Genomic DNA, 13,296 nt, shown 5'->3' with positions numbered 1-13,296 from the left:
GGTCTGGGCTGTCGGAGGGTCGCACAACCAGCCGAGGTATGCCCCCGACAGCAACACACTGCAAACGGCGTACTTTGATCGTCGTCATGCTGAGCAGCTCGCCGCCACCAGCAGGGTCGAACCCCGCGACCGCCACAACTTTGAGGGTCGGTGCCAATGGTGGGGAGCCCTCGACCGCACCTTGGAGGCCGTCCTCGAGCACATCGAGGGCAGGAACTTGCCCGGTTCGAGTACCCACCACCACACACCTTCTCCCGCTGCCGCGCCAGCTCCTGGACGCCGAGGCGGATGGACACGACGTCGTCCTCTTCGACCGGCTCCCGCTCCCGCTCCTCCGGGTCGCTGGCACTCTTCTCTGTCAAGACGGAGCCGCAGGAGACGCCGCTGGGGCGGCGCACGCGCAGCGTCGTCATCGTCATCAATGAGCCCAGCGCTTCCTCCCGCCTCGTCAAGCTGAAGACGGAGCCGGGACTCCTCCCCGTCAAGCAGGAGCACCTAGCCATGGCCGCCGATGATGAGACCGCCCCGAAATGGTCGCGGGAGGACTACGTCCGAAAGGAGATGGAGCGTCAGCGCCACACCCTCAAGGAAATCGTCGCCCGTCGCCGCGGCCGCGAGGAGGGCGGCGTCGTCGTCCTCGACGACAGCGACGCGGAGGCGCCTGGGCCTTCGAACCCCATTCGCCACGGCGACCCAATGCAGGGGTGCAACAAGGACGGCGGCGGAGCGGGCGGCAACGGCGACGACGACTGCGGGGACTATACCAATTTCTACAAGCTCCTCGACATGTAGAAGGCGGCAGCGGCGGTCGGCGGCGATGTAGTTTAGTTTAGTTATGTTTAATAATTATGATTTTATTTCATTTTTTATAAATTTTAATGAAACTATGAATTTCCTTCGAATTTGACTCGGTTTCAGTCGAATGTGAGCTGAGTTTATTTTTTTCAAAAAAACATTTGGAATGATCTTTGGGGAAAGGGGACGACTGAAAACCCGAACCCTCTAGACCGATTTTTTCCCCGGCGCGTCGCCGAACGAAGCTATTTCACGCTCAAGGAACCGAATGGATGGAGATGCTCTTAGCTTCTGTCGGGGCCGAACACCCCCACGGCGGACCCAACGGAGGCGAAGGCGGCGACGAGCAGGCAGGTGGCGCTGAAGGCCTGGATGGCGAGCCACCGCGTCGTCCACGGCACCACCTTGGCCTGCGCGAGGTACATTTCCACTGGGAAGTGGATGTCCAGCGGCCAGAAGGTGAAGGCGCCGATCAGCCCCACCACCTGGTTGAAGTAGGGGTACCACATGGCCACCGCCGTCACCGCCGCCACGTACGCCGTGCGAAAGCACAGCCTGAACACGTTCACATGGCAACGCCAGCCGAGCAGCGGCAGCTCCACCTTGACGACCCACGAGGCCTCCGCCCCGAACCGCCGCTCCACGAGCGCGAACGCCGGCTGGCTGTACAGCTGAACACACGTAATTCACGCGCGATATCACGTCAGGTGAGGCCAGGTGGCGGTTGCACGCGGTACATATATAGGATAGTAATACTAACGCTCTTGCCTGGTAGCCGCCGAGAAGGTGGAGGACGACGCAGAGGTTGGCGAGATCGATGAGCCAGTAGGGCTCTCCGAAGCCGGTGAGGAGGTTCCCCGGCGTGCCGTCGCCGAACGCCGCGTAGCCGAAGCACCCGCAGCCGAGGTAGAAGAAGGTGGTGATCGCGATGCTTGCCCTCGATGCCGCCTTCATCGTCTTGCTCTCTGCTGGCGGCGACCTCAGCGTGTCCTGCTTGATCATACCGTGTCAGCTCGGTCCATTTCCCTTACACTGACGGCGTGCAAGTGCACTGGCATTTTATGCATATTGGTGGCCTACCTCTATTTCCAGCAGCACCAAGGTGTAAGGGTAGGCGAAGGTGATGTCCCCGAGGGACTGTGCGACGCGCCACACCTTCTGCATCGGGGATGCCAGGGGAATGCCTCCGATTCCCCCCTTGATCACTCCGTTCTCTGAAGAAAGGAATTGTCACATGGCGATCATGGGTGCGAGTGCGTCGTCCTATCTGTTACTGTTACGCACGTACCGATCACTTTGGCGGCGCCGAGGCCGAAGCCGACGAAAGAATAGAAGAAGGACATGACGGCGGCGAAGACGGAGAGCCACGCCATATTGTGGAAGTCCGGTATCTGCGACAGCACTGCCTGCGCGAGGCCGAACAGGAGCATGTAGTAAACGTCTGAGCCCCTGGCAGCAGCGCTAGAGAACGGTGCGCCGTGGCCTTCCCGGCCGTAGTGGTTCGCTTCGTGAATCGCCCTGATAAATCAGAGATTGTTACAATTAGTTAGACAATAAGAGAGCGGTATTTCAGCAACTGAAAATTTTGTTTGTGTCAGTCGATTTTTTTTTTCCAACCGGGCAGGGCATCCCTTTCATTCACAGTGTTTTTTCATAGCTCGAGCTCCATGATACCTCTATAAACAGTAAAATCAAAAATATTAATAAAAAATCCAAAAATTCTGGAACTTTGTGAGATTGATTATGATCAAATGTTGTAGGTGCTTTCAAAATTTTGTGTCGAAATAACATTCTAAAAGCTCAAACAGAAAATAACAAAATTGGTGCTCAAACTTGTGTGCACTGTTTACCAGAACTTTTTTTTTTAGTTAATTTTTCAAGAACATTACACATTTGATCATACACAATGTCACAAAATTTCAGTTTTTTCTATTTTCACTATTTGTTTTGATTTTATAGTACCATGAAACTTGAGCTACACTATAACCTTCTGTTTCATTTATCGCTCAACGAAAAGATAACATTATCCAGTTATAGCGGTACAACCACTTTAACTACTAAAAACCAACAATCAAAGAGAACTAGGGAAAAAGAGAGAGCGAGTTAGGGCAGCTACGAGGAAGCCTGATATAGGTGCTCGACCTCGAACCACCTATTACAAGACAAAACCTCGTACCGCCAAGACTAACATAGAAAGTAGCATGACAGCCTCACAAACACAATGAGAAAGACTAAGATACAAAGCAACAAAACACATGACCAGACTAACGATCCAAACAAATAAAAGCTCCCCGTAACGAAGTGTCAGTCGATTTGAGCATGGAGGAAAGCAGCTCGAGGCCAGCAACGATGCAGCTGGCTGCGCCCCCTGGTGGAGGCGGGGAAGGGTTGCCTCATGTGGGTAGGGCCATTTTATTCTCACTGTCCCTCCTATTGGATAGCCGACAGAGCTCGAGTCAGGGACGCCGTGATCGGCCGCTGTCTCACTGACGAGGGCTCGTGAGGTCCTCATCATAGGCGGGGATGACACAACTTTGTTAATGCCGCATGAGAGGTGGTGGTCACGATGGTGTTGGGAGAGGGTTTTTGTGATGAAGGAGGAAGAAGGGTTGAGCGGCTGGAGAAGGAAAAAAGCAGGCGCAGCCAATGGATCGAAACCCAATGGCTTGGGCCAAATCCATTGATTCTAAAAGAATTTCAAATGACCGACGTGCAGTCCGAGAGCGATCGAGTGGTAGAAAAGTGGCGGTGATAATACATGATTGACTTAAATGTGGTGGTGCTTCTTGGATACTCGGTCTTGAGCTTGATGGTGAAAATCATAGGTTTGATTACACCTTGCAGTAATGATGTTTATGTGTCATTACTTTGTTGAAGATATTGCTCGGATATGCTCAGATTTTTTTTTTCGGGATGAAAACTTAGAAACTGGCCTTTGATGGTTGGATGTGGATGTTAGACACATCAAGACCTTTGATGGTTTTGATCACTGTAAGTGATGTCCTAGAAAGAGTTCCACAAATGATAAAGAGATTACAACATTTGAGGACTGGGAAAAGAAATGGCTTAAACTCTCTTACTTGCGAACTTGAGGTTGTTTGGCGAAAATCGATGTGTCAGTTCCTAAGAAGCGTAAGCTTGGACCAAAAAATGTTGATTATATTTTTCTGGGCTATGCTTTTCATAGCATTGGCTGTATATTTTTAGTGGTGAAAACTGAGTTATCTGATATGAATCTTGCTACAATCATGGAGTAGAATGATGTGACTTCCCTTGAGGATATTTTTCCTATGAAATATATGCCTAGCTCATCTAGTCAGAAGTCAGAAACAGCTCATGAACGTTTTGTTCCACTGAAACATTCGGAGCAGAAACACACTAAGATTCCCAAGGATGACAATGAAGCTCCTAGAAGGGGCAAAGAGACAAAGGACAACAAAGCCATTTGGTGAAGACTTCAGTGTGTATCTAGTGAATGATACTCCCACTTCTATTTCAGAAGTTTATGCATCTCATCATGCTGACTATAGGAAACAAGTTGTACATGGCTAGATGGATTATATCATGGCTAGCGGGACATGGGAGGTCACTGGTCGTCCATATGGATCCAAACATGTAGGATGGAAGTGGGTGTCTAATAAAAGGCTTAGGCCTGATGGTACAATTGAAAAGTACTAGGCACGGCTTGGAGCCAAGAGTTATACCAAAAAAGATGGTGAAGAATTCTTTGATGCATATGTATTTGTGGCTAGATTGATCACCATTCAAGCACTGCTCTCATTGTCTGCCTAACACAATCTTCTAATTCATCAAAGGGACGTTAATACAACTTTCCTAAATGGAGAGTTGGAGGAGAAAATTTACATGGAACAACCTGATGGTTTTGTAGTAGATGTTCATGAATAGTAACATCTTGAAACCTTTCTATGGCTTGAAACAAGCAAACTTTGACATCTACGGGGTTTGTTTGAAATGAAGTTGGCAAGTGTCTGTAGTATTGACATGTGGGGGTGAGGGAGTTATATTGTGTTTGTATGTTGACGACATACTTATATTCAGACAAATCTCAAGGTCATCCACCCGCCTCGCATAAGAATAGTTACAGGCTAGTATGACTTTGTTGTTGCCGCTATTTTTATTAATATCGTGTGGGTGAGTTGGAGTTTGGTTGTATGCATCCTAATCATGCAGAGGCTAGATAAATATTCTCATTATGATTTGTCTCTTTATTCAACATTATGAGTTAATAAAGAGCACCATGTTGTCAGTTTTTTTTTATTTGGCCAATGGTCAAAAATTTCTTGGACATGGTTTCTAGATCAAGCAATCTCTCTAACATCATCTTATCTCCCTTGTCCTAAGTCTTAATCTTCTCGTGAGCATCCGCATCATTCCCCCTAACCCGCCTTTCACTCTAGATTCCCTGACTAGAAAAAATTAGGTGGAGGAGAAGTTTTTTTTTTGTCAAAATAATCGATCGTGAGCAAAAGGAAAACAGTCACCTCGGTATTAACATTGACATGTTATTTTAGATTTTTTTTAGAATGTCTCCCTTATCCTTGATATCTCTTGCCATGCATTATCTGGGTGAGATAATTCAGCTAAAACATTCCAAAAGAAATGTGGAGCCCTATTTGCACTTTTCAAATGTTTGAAATTTTAAAGCCATACCAACATTGACACATACAACCCATAGTCCAGACAGATAAAATGGCCAACCTAGGCCCGAGAAGGAGGAGAGACCAAATACTAAATTATACTAGTAAACACTAAATTATTATCCATTACACCCGAACATTATTAAATATGCAAATACATAAAGGCTAACAAGTTTTGGTCGGGAAATTCAAATGAATCATTGAGTGAAAATGAAGCATGGAATTACCAAAGGCAAGAGCACATCATATCTTCTAGCAAGACATCCATTGAACAAGTGGAAATCCTTTTGAAGGAAACCATTCAGGAATAGCTCGAACGGTTTTCCCTTTAGCAACAAACTCACATTATTTTCTCATATTGTTTATCATTTTTAATAAAGATTGAAATAGAATTTGTATTTACTTTTTGTAACAAATGTATTTTTTTTCCTAGTTCTACTTCCAAGCGCAGGATAACCCGCGTTGTGATTATTTTTTCTAACAATGAAGGCTTTACCTTCACCACCCAAAAGATATCATCATTGCCCCAGCGTTGAGTGAAAGATGTCGAAAGGGTATGTAGCCCATTTTGGTAGCGTGCTTGTTGGGGGGACACCAATAACTAATAGCATGTACCACCTAAGAACAAACTAATCCGATTTGGTGGGTAGTGTGTTGGGTTGCGGTAGACTGGCATGATTTGTTGAATACACTAGATAAAATTAAGCGCATTTCGAAGGAGGAATTTAATATCAAATTGTATGTAGCAATTGTACAAATAGTGCCATTTTTATGTATATGGTGGTTGCCATAAGTGATGATATTTCAATACCAAGTGCCAAGTACAACTAATTGTTGAATCCAACTTAAAACTATACTCTATAGTTTCTATGAATACACTTTTCTAATAATATACTGAAAATCACTATTAGACAATACACTTTTAATTATTGTGTGGTTAATTATGTGAACTATGTAATAGAAAAATAAGTTCTACAAATATAAATTTAGTGCAAACTAATTATTTTAATTTGCATCGGGTCAAAAAGTTGTTGGGAACCGGCGTGACGATTGATTTTGGTCTGAAATACCCGAACATTTTGAAAGTTGATTGGAACACCAAGTATGCCACACAATGTGCCAATGGAAAAGAACCACATTTTTTCCGTACTGAAACAAGTAATGACAATGAGAGGTATAGTGCGTAGGTCTAGATTAAAGTGCATACATAATTTATCTTATGAAAACGACTTTGCATTAGAACTTTCTGTGGTTAAGCACTCATCCACCCACTATATTGTTGATTATATTACACAGCCACTAGTGGATGACCTCTATACGCATGAAAAAAGGCCATCACTAAGCCCTCGATTGAGCATGTCATGGTTTGGCATCATTATTTCTACCCATGGCATGGTGCTACATTACAACCATTAAACTCATGGTTGCCGCGCAAGACTTACCTCATACTAGTGGCTGTGGTGAGAGTATACACAACGCCGCTCCCAAACAGGCTAATGCTAAGGAAAAATCCGCTCAACATCTGCCTCTTCTCACCTGCGCCGATGTAATATCATGCATATCAAAACTCAGCGAAAATGCCGGTTGGAGCTCGGCCTCCATGAATGTCGATTTTTGAAAGATCCAAATTCATCAAAATTCATATTTTTTTACATTTCAAAAAAGTCAAAAAAATACAAATATACATGAAGGCTTAACACACGTGGATGTAAATTTTTAGGATGGAATACGTTGAAACGAGGGTTTTGTAAAAAAACAAATATGTGGTTTTTTAACACATGTTACTATCCATTTCAAAAGTCCACGAATTTGTTTTTCTTACACAGATCGCATCTCAAGTTATGTCATTCTGAAATTTTACACACATATACAGTTCATCCTTGTATACTTGCATATTTCTTTGAAACTGAAAAGTTTGAATTTTGATTTTTTTTCAAAAATAAAAGGCTCCATAGAGATAGAGGCCGAACGCCAAAAGGCTCCACTCAAAACTCAGTCGCTATCCACGCATGCACAATCGTGTCCACAAAGCTAGCGACTTTAATTTTGCCCTGGAAACTAACAATGTTTATAGACAATTGATGCCCAGTAATCACAACTCACTGCTGGGACCAATATGCTGTTTCTCAGGAAAAGTCCTCATTGTATTTGGGGTCATACTTTGAATTCGTGTTTCAAAGTTACACATCACAAAATTTATATCATTGGATTTGTATTTAAAGGAAGCTTGGAATGGTATTGTTTTAGTATATAAAACTTATGTTTATACTTTTTTAGTTGAACTACTGTCAAAGTTTGACATAAAATACGATGGGAGTGATAAACTCGGACTGAGGGAGTGGCTAGTTATGGTTATTATCACATCACCTAGGTAAAACCTCACGGCGTCCATGTAAGACTTGTTCCTGATGACGCCGCCTCGCTCCGGATCTCCTCGAGAAACGTAGCATTCGGCGAGCAGGGAGGACTGCACCACGGTGACCCCGGCGAAGAACACTATGGCCGCCGGCCCCCCAACCCAGCCGAGCTGCGCCACGCTCCACGCCAGCGACAGCACGCCGGAGCCGACCACCGCCGTGATGATGTGCGCGGACGCCGTCCATACCGTGCCTGTACATTCAAAACTCAACGAATTAATCAAAATTTCCGGAGGTGGTAATCAGGGGCACACGAGCAAGCAATTGGTTGTCGGGGAATTGTGGTTGTTCGTCTCGCGTCGGTCGTTGTTGTCCTCTCGTCTAAGTCCTCACATATATTTTTCTTCACAAATTGGTTCAATGTTGGGGGGCCACAGCCCCGAGGACACTACGCCGTTGCAGAGCGGCAATGACGCTGTCAAGTGAATGCGATATTACAACAATCCTATTGGGTGGTGGTGAGGTGATCCGTCTGCTGGCAGTTTGGCCAATCTCTAGCGAGCGAGCTAGTTCATCTCTGAAACTTGAACAAGATCTGGGTATGTGGCTGACATGAATGCTCTCTACGGCCTGACTGACTGGTATCATGAACACAACGAAGATCATCAACCAGAAGTTTCAGAGATGAGGGGTTCTAAGTTCTAACGAGTTGGTGAAATCAAGATATGTGTAACCTCCTGAGGCTTTGTTCGGTTACTCCCTGTCCCAAGGGGATTGAGGGGATTTGGGAGAATTTGACTTGCATGGGATACAATCCCCCTCAATCCCTGTCAAACCCTTTCTAAATCCCTATCAACCGAACACAGCCTGATGGATGAGGTGAGGAGACAGGAGGGCTTACCAGTTCTTTTGACCGGATGCTCCTCGGATGAACTGCAAGAGGACTCCGGGAGCTTCTCCAGCAGCGGCCCAGTTTGGGGATCGCCACCTCTTCCTCCCATGGCTTCTCTTCTCCTATTTTCTCTTCGGAATGTTTCTCCTGGACATCAGGCCAGTGAACGTCAGCTTCATATACAAAGAAAAGAAAGATTCCTCTGCCACTAATCCCTTGCGATGGTTGGTCGGGTAATAGAATAAGTAGAATAGAATCAGAAATTGCTCTGCTTCTGCACTCCCGAACTCCAGATCCACCGTTCCATGCACTGGTTGCTCCGTGAGCATGTGAAAATCGATCTGCTGGACTCTGTCTAGTGAAAAACAACAGAGGAACTGGTATGCCACTTAAAATAAAATGGTGTTGCGTCGTGCGACATTCGTGGGCAACGTGCAGCTGTTCAAATATTGTGCTAGGTCTACCTGTACCGATCAATCATTTTTCTTAGAGTCGGTTCACGCTTATGACAGAATTGCCACAATTTGAGAAAATCCTCAATTCATATCCCAGTTGATCACAATCGTGCCATATGTTTTAGGCTATGCGCCTCACGTGAACCGTCCCAGCTAATGCATGTCTCATGTCTGTGTTAATTGACAGATAGTAAATCTAATAATCCTATGCGAGAACCGTCCCAGGTAATGCACATGGGGGTGAAAAATAGAATTAACTCTTATTCTTTACAAAACCTGCAAAACGTTGATGACGTTGGCGCTGGAGCAATAAGATCGATTCGGTGTGAAGCAATCAAGCCTCAAGTTGCTGCGTCGCCTGCTCCCCAAACAAATTGTTTTTTTCTTTTTGAGAATACATCAATAGCGTATCATATTTTTATAAAAGATACTCTCTACGTCTGAAATTATTTGTCGCATAAATAAATAAAAATATATGTATTTAAAATTAAAATGCATCTAGATATATCCATTCTTATGACAAGTATTTTCGGACGGACACGGGACGGGTGATTGGCTCTAGCGCTGGCTCGACGCAAGTCCGACGCTTTTTTCCGGTAATGCTCATTGACAGAGTCGGAGCTGCCTGTTCGTCGGCACGTGTGGCTGCTTGTTTGGCATCGGTCGGCGCAGGCCTCGACGCTTGTTCGTGATGAGGGCTTCTTCAGTGGTCGTTGATGGTGGAGTCAGAGTCGCCTTTACGTAGGCATGATGACGATGATGGTCGGTGGCAACCTTGACTACACTTTTCTCTTCGATGTCGTGTGTGCGTTTTTGTGTAGGTTGTTAGATCGTCATGTATACTTTGTCTTTGCGGGCGTGATGTAATGATTTTTGTTAATTAACTAGGCAATTATCTTCGATCTTTTTTAATGAATCGGGTTCTAAGAAATTGCATTTAAAAAAATGATTTACAAGAACTTTCCCTAAACAAATTATCAGGCGCAGTTTACCCAGTTATTTGCCTCGCATGAATTGACTGCTCTCTCAAATACTTTTTGTTGATGATTTGTATAGTTTTGTGTCCGTAGTTTTCCCGCTCTGCATGAAAGCCTCCATTCTAAAGCTAACCGAGTTGCTGTCGCTTGTACGGCAACCCACGACGATGCTCCGGTCGGTTCTAAAACACCGTATAACTCGTCATATTATAAAATAACTGATGATTTACAATTTTAGATAAAAAAAACGATCCCAATGTATAAAAAAAGATACGAATAGAACCCGTAATGATTTCGACCTATAAATATTTTTAAGGGCATGGTAAAAAGGCTCCTTCCGATCTGCGCGTCCACTTTTACGATGTCATGTATCGAGAGAAAGCAATTGACGGAGGCCCAACTGCCACGAAAACTTCCGCGTCCGCCGTGCGTCGCCCCAAACGTCCCCGGGCGCCGCCCTGTCCGTCCTCGCAGCCGCCCTGCTCGTCCTGATCGGATTCGGTGTCGGCGACGAAAGTTAGCTAGCTAGCTCCTAGCTCCTGAATGGATTCATGGATGGGTGAGCTAGCTAGCTCCTGGATGGTTTAAGGGGTATGTTCGGCCGCAGCTCGAGTCAACCTTTATAACGTGTTTTCCGCGAACTGAAAACGCGGTTTTCAGTTTTGCGTTTTAAGGGGTCTGTTAGAGATGTTCTAAGAGCGTCGACAGCTAGACCCCTCAAATACGGTCCCTCAAACGCGTGCGGACGCGTCCGGGCACGTCCGTGGACGCATCTGGATGATCACTTATATTTCACTCCATGCATCCACATACCTCATATCCGGACTCTCAAATCCATACAAAGCCATGCACGTCGATCACCTGATACAAATTTTTTGAATTCAACAGTTTTAAACAAAAGCAAACAATAGCATAGTTCAAGCAAACAGTCATGCCAAAATGAAATCAATGTCCGGCCGACAAGTGTTGTTGGATCACTTGTCGGACGAGTTCGTCCATGCGTCCCGCTCCGCCTGCATCCGGGACTCCTCCGCCTGCATCCTGGCAACGATCATTGCGTGCATCCTAGCCTCTTGCTCCGATGCCGCAGTCGTAGCCTACGAAAGAAGCGGAGGAAGGCCACTGACGGACGAGGCGGACTACGTCTCCGTCGTGGCGGTCGGGGACGGGGTGGAAGATATCACGGCGACAGATCGGGGCAAGTGGTGAGGATGGAGAGCAAGGGTGCCGGACACGAGGGGTCGGGTGTCACGCCCAAGATGCGACCCTATCCTTAATTTGGCATGAGGGCCTCGTCAGGGATAGAAGCGCATCTCGTCGTTACGCAAGAATGGATATCATTACAAGTACATGTACTGAAAAGAAGATATATATATAATTGGCTTACACTCGCCACAAGCTACATCAGAGTCACATCAGTACAATACATGAACATCGTGAGGAAGAGCAGGGTCCGACTACGAACGAAAACAAACGAGAAAAGAAGAACGACGTCCATCCTTGCTAGGGCTCATGGGCCAGGGAGGGATTGCGCGAGGTGGGCCTCGGGGCGAGGGAGGCACTGGAGCTGGGCCGGCTCGGGGCCCAACCGAGTGGTTGGGAGGCTGCTGGCCTCAGGTGTCGTCGTGCTCCTCCCGCTCGCGCACAGGGACCGGCGGCGGGAGCCAGCGACGGCCACAACGAGGCTGAGGGAGGCGAGGGGTGGCGGAATCCGGCCGGAACGAGGCTCTGGCGGCGGCTGGCTTGCCTGCACGCATGGGTACCGCGGGGGTTAGAGAGAGATAGGGAGAGGAGAGGTTGAGGAGAGGAGGCATGCGCGGGGCGAGGCTCGGCCTGGAAGTCCGGCGAGGTTTCGGCAGGCGGGCGGTGACTGCAGAGGGGCCGGAGGTTCTGGCGGCGGCCGATGGCGGGGAGAGGTGAGGGGAGGCTCCGGCGAGGCTCCTGCGGAGCTCTGCTGCTCGGGAAGATGACGGCGCTCGCCAGATGGGCCCGAGAGGGCCCGATCCGGGCTAGGGCGGGCCGGCGGCTGCACAGAGGAGGGAGGGAGGAGAGAGAGTGTGATTAGGGTTTCGGGGGTAGGTGCGCGGATCCCGAGGCAGAGGGGGGTTGCCTGTCCAAAAATACACGGGGGTCTATTTATAGACTAATGGGGGGGGCTAGGTTTAGCGAAATTCCGCCCCGGTTTCAACCGCGCGGTCGGATTCGTATAATTCCGAACGCGGGACGGACTAATTGGCCGTGTAGAGTAGTTATCTGGAGACGAGAGGGAAAACGGGCGGCGCGGCAACGATTTTTTTAAAACACCGAAAGACGTCCGACGATAGACCGAATACGGTGCAGCGACGGTCGACCGTTCGTGTAGCAGACGGACTCCGATCGCGACAAAATTCGACAGGCGGCCTAGCTATATCAAAATAAGACCGCACGTCAAATCTCAACCCAATCAGCGAAAGTTTTACACACACTTTGAAACAAGGTTTTGACGATGCCGCGGGCACGTGCTGTGTGTGGTCAGGCTCAGAACGGACAACGACGAGAACCGACAACTAATAACGGATGCAAGCTTTGAAAACTGGCGGCAACGGGATGCCGATGCAATGCTGATGATGCGCATGATGCAATGATGATGCGACAAATAAAAATAAACACACGACAAAAATGGAATAGAAGGGGGAATCTTCTGGGGCGTCGGCCTCGGGCTGTCACAACTCTCCTACACTACAAGAGGATCTCGCCCCGAGATCCAAGAATGAAAGGGGGAGAGGATGAGAAAGCAAGAGGTAAAACTTAGCCGCTTCTTTGACAAACGAGTGAAACCAACGATCCTTGAAGGTTGCCAAGCGATGAGGAATGATATGAGAAACAAGCAAGAATTCACGGAAAATTTTGACAACACTTCGGTAGGAAAAAGGGACAAAAAATTCGATAGGATGGGAGAATTAGACAAGATTCATAACAAACAACTAAATAGAACAAGGGAACACCATGATCTTGATAGAACAACAAGATTGACCCAAAAGAGCAACATCACAATGCCTCCGGAACAAGAGAATAAAACTAGCTCGTATGGAAGAAGAGAATGAAGAAAAGAATGACAACTATTATCACATGAATCTTGAAGAACAACTGAGAATGGATTGAAACCTTGATGAACGACCATGA

The 13,296-nt window shown here is 46.9% G+C and overlaps 1 protein-coding gene across 2 annotated transcripts; it reads right to left on the bottom strand.

The window, feature by feature from the left end:
- Positions 1-877: 877 nt before the first annotated feature.
- LOC123401057 (probable amino acid permease 7) lies at positions 878-9,104 on the bottom strand. Of its 2 annotated transcripts, XM_045094768.1 has the most exons (7): positions 8,712-9,104; positions 7,821-8,063; positions 6,896-6,989; positions 2,084-2,313; positions 1,876-2,009; positions 1,564-1,785; positions 878-1,466 (listed from the first exon to the last, which is right to left on the bottom strand). In XM_045094768.1, exons 1-7 carry the CDS (start codon positions 8,809-8,811, stop codon positions 1,080-1,082), a joined length of 1,410 nt encoding a protein of 469 aa, XP_044950703.1. In that variant the 5' UTR covers positions 8,812-9,104; the 3' UTR covers positions 878-1,079. The 2 variants fall into 2 exon arrangements, with proteins under 2 accessions (XP_044950703.1, XP_044950704.1); XM_045094769.1 differs by lacking the exon at positions 6,896-6,989 and having other exon boundaries at positions 8,712-8,794.
- Positions 9,105-13,296: the final 4,192 nt, after the last annotated feature.

This window comes from Hordeum vulgare, chromosome 6H, assembly GCF_904849725.1.
Source record: "Hordeum vulgare subsp. vulgare chromosome 6H, MorexV3_pseudomolecules_assembly, whole genome shotgun sequence".
In the NCBI taxonomy this organism is placed as follows: domain Eukaryota; kingdom Viridiplantae; phylum Streptophyta; class Magnoliopsida; order Poales; family Poaceae; genus Hordeum; species Hordeum vulgare.
Note: the sequence above shows the minus strand (reverse complement) of the source record. Positions and strands in the feature narration are given on the sequence as shown.

Coding starts and splice junctions, on each gene's coding strand:
- LOC123401057 (XM_045094768.1), bottom strand. CDS start 8,811: ATGGGAGGAAGAGGTGGCGATCCCCAAACTGGGCCGCTGCTGGAGAAG. Junction 8,064..8,711: donor GCATCCGGTCAAAAGAACTG/GTAAGCCCTCCT, acceptor TTGAATGTACAG/GCACGGTATGGACGGCGTCC. Junction 2,314..6,895: donor ACCACAGCCACTAGTATGAG/GTAAGTCTTGCG, acceptor CTGATTTATCAG/GGCGATTCACGAAGCGAACC.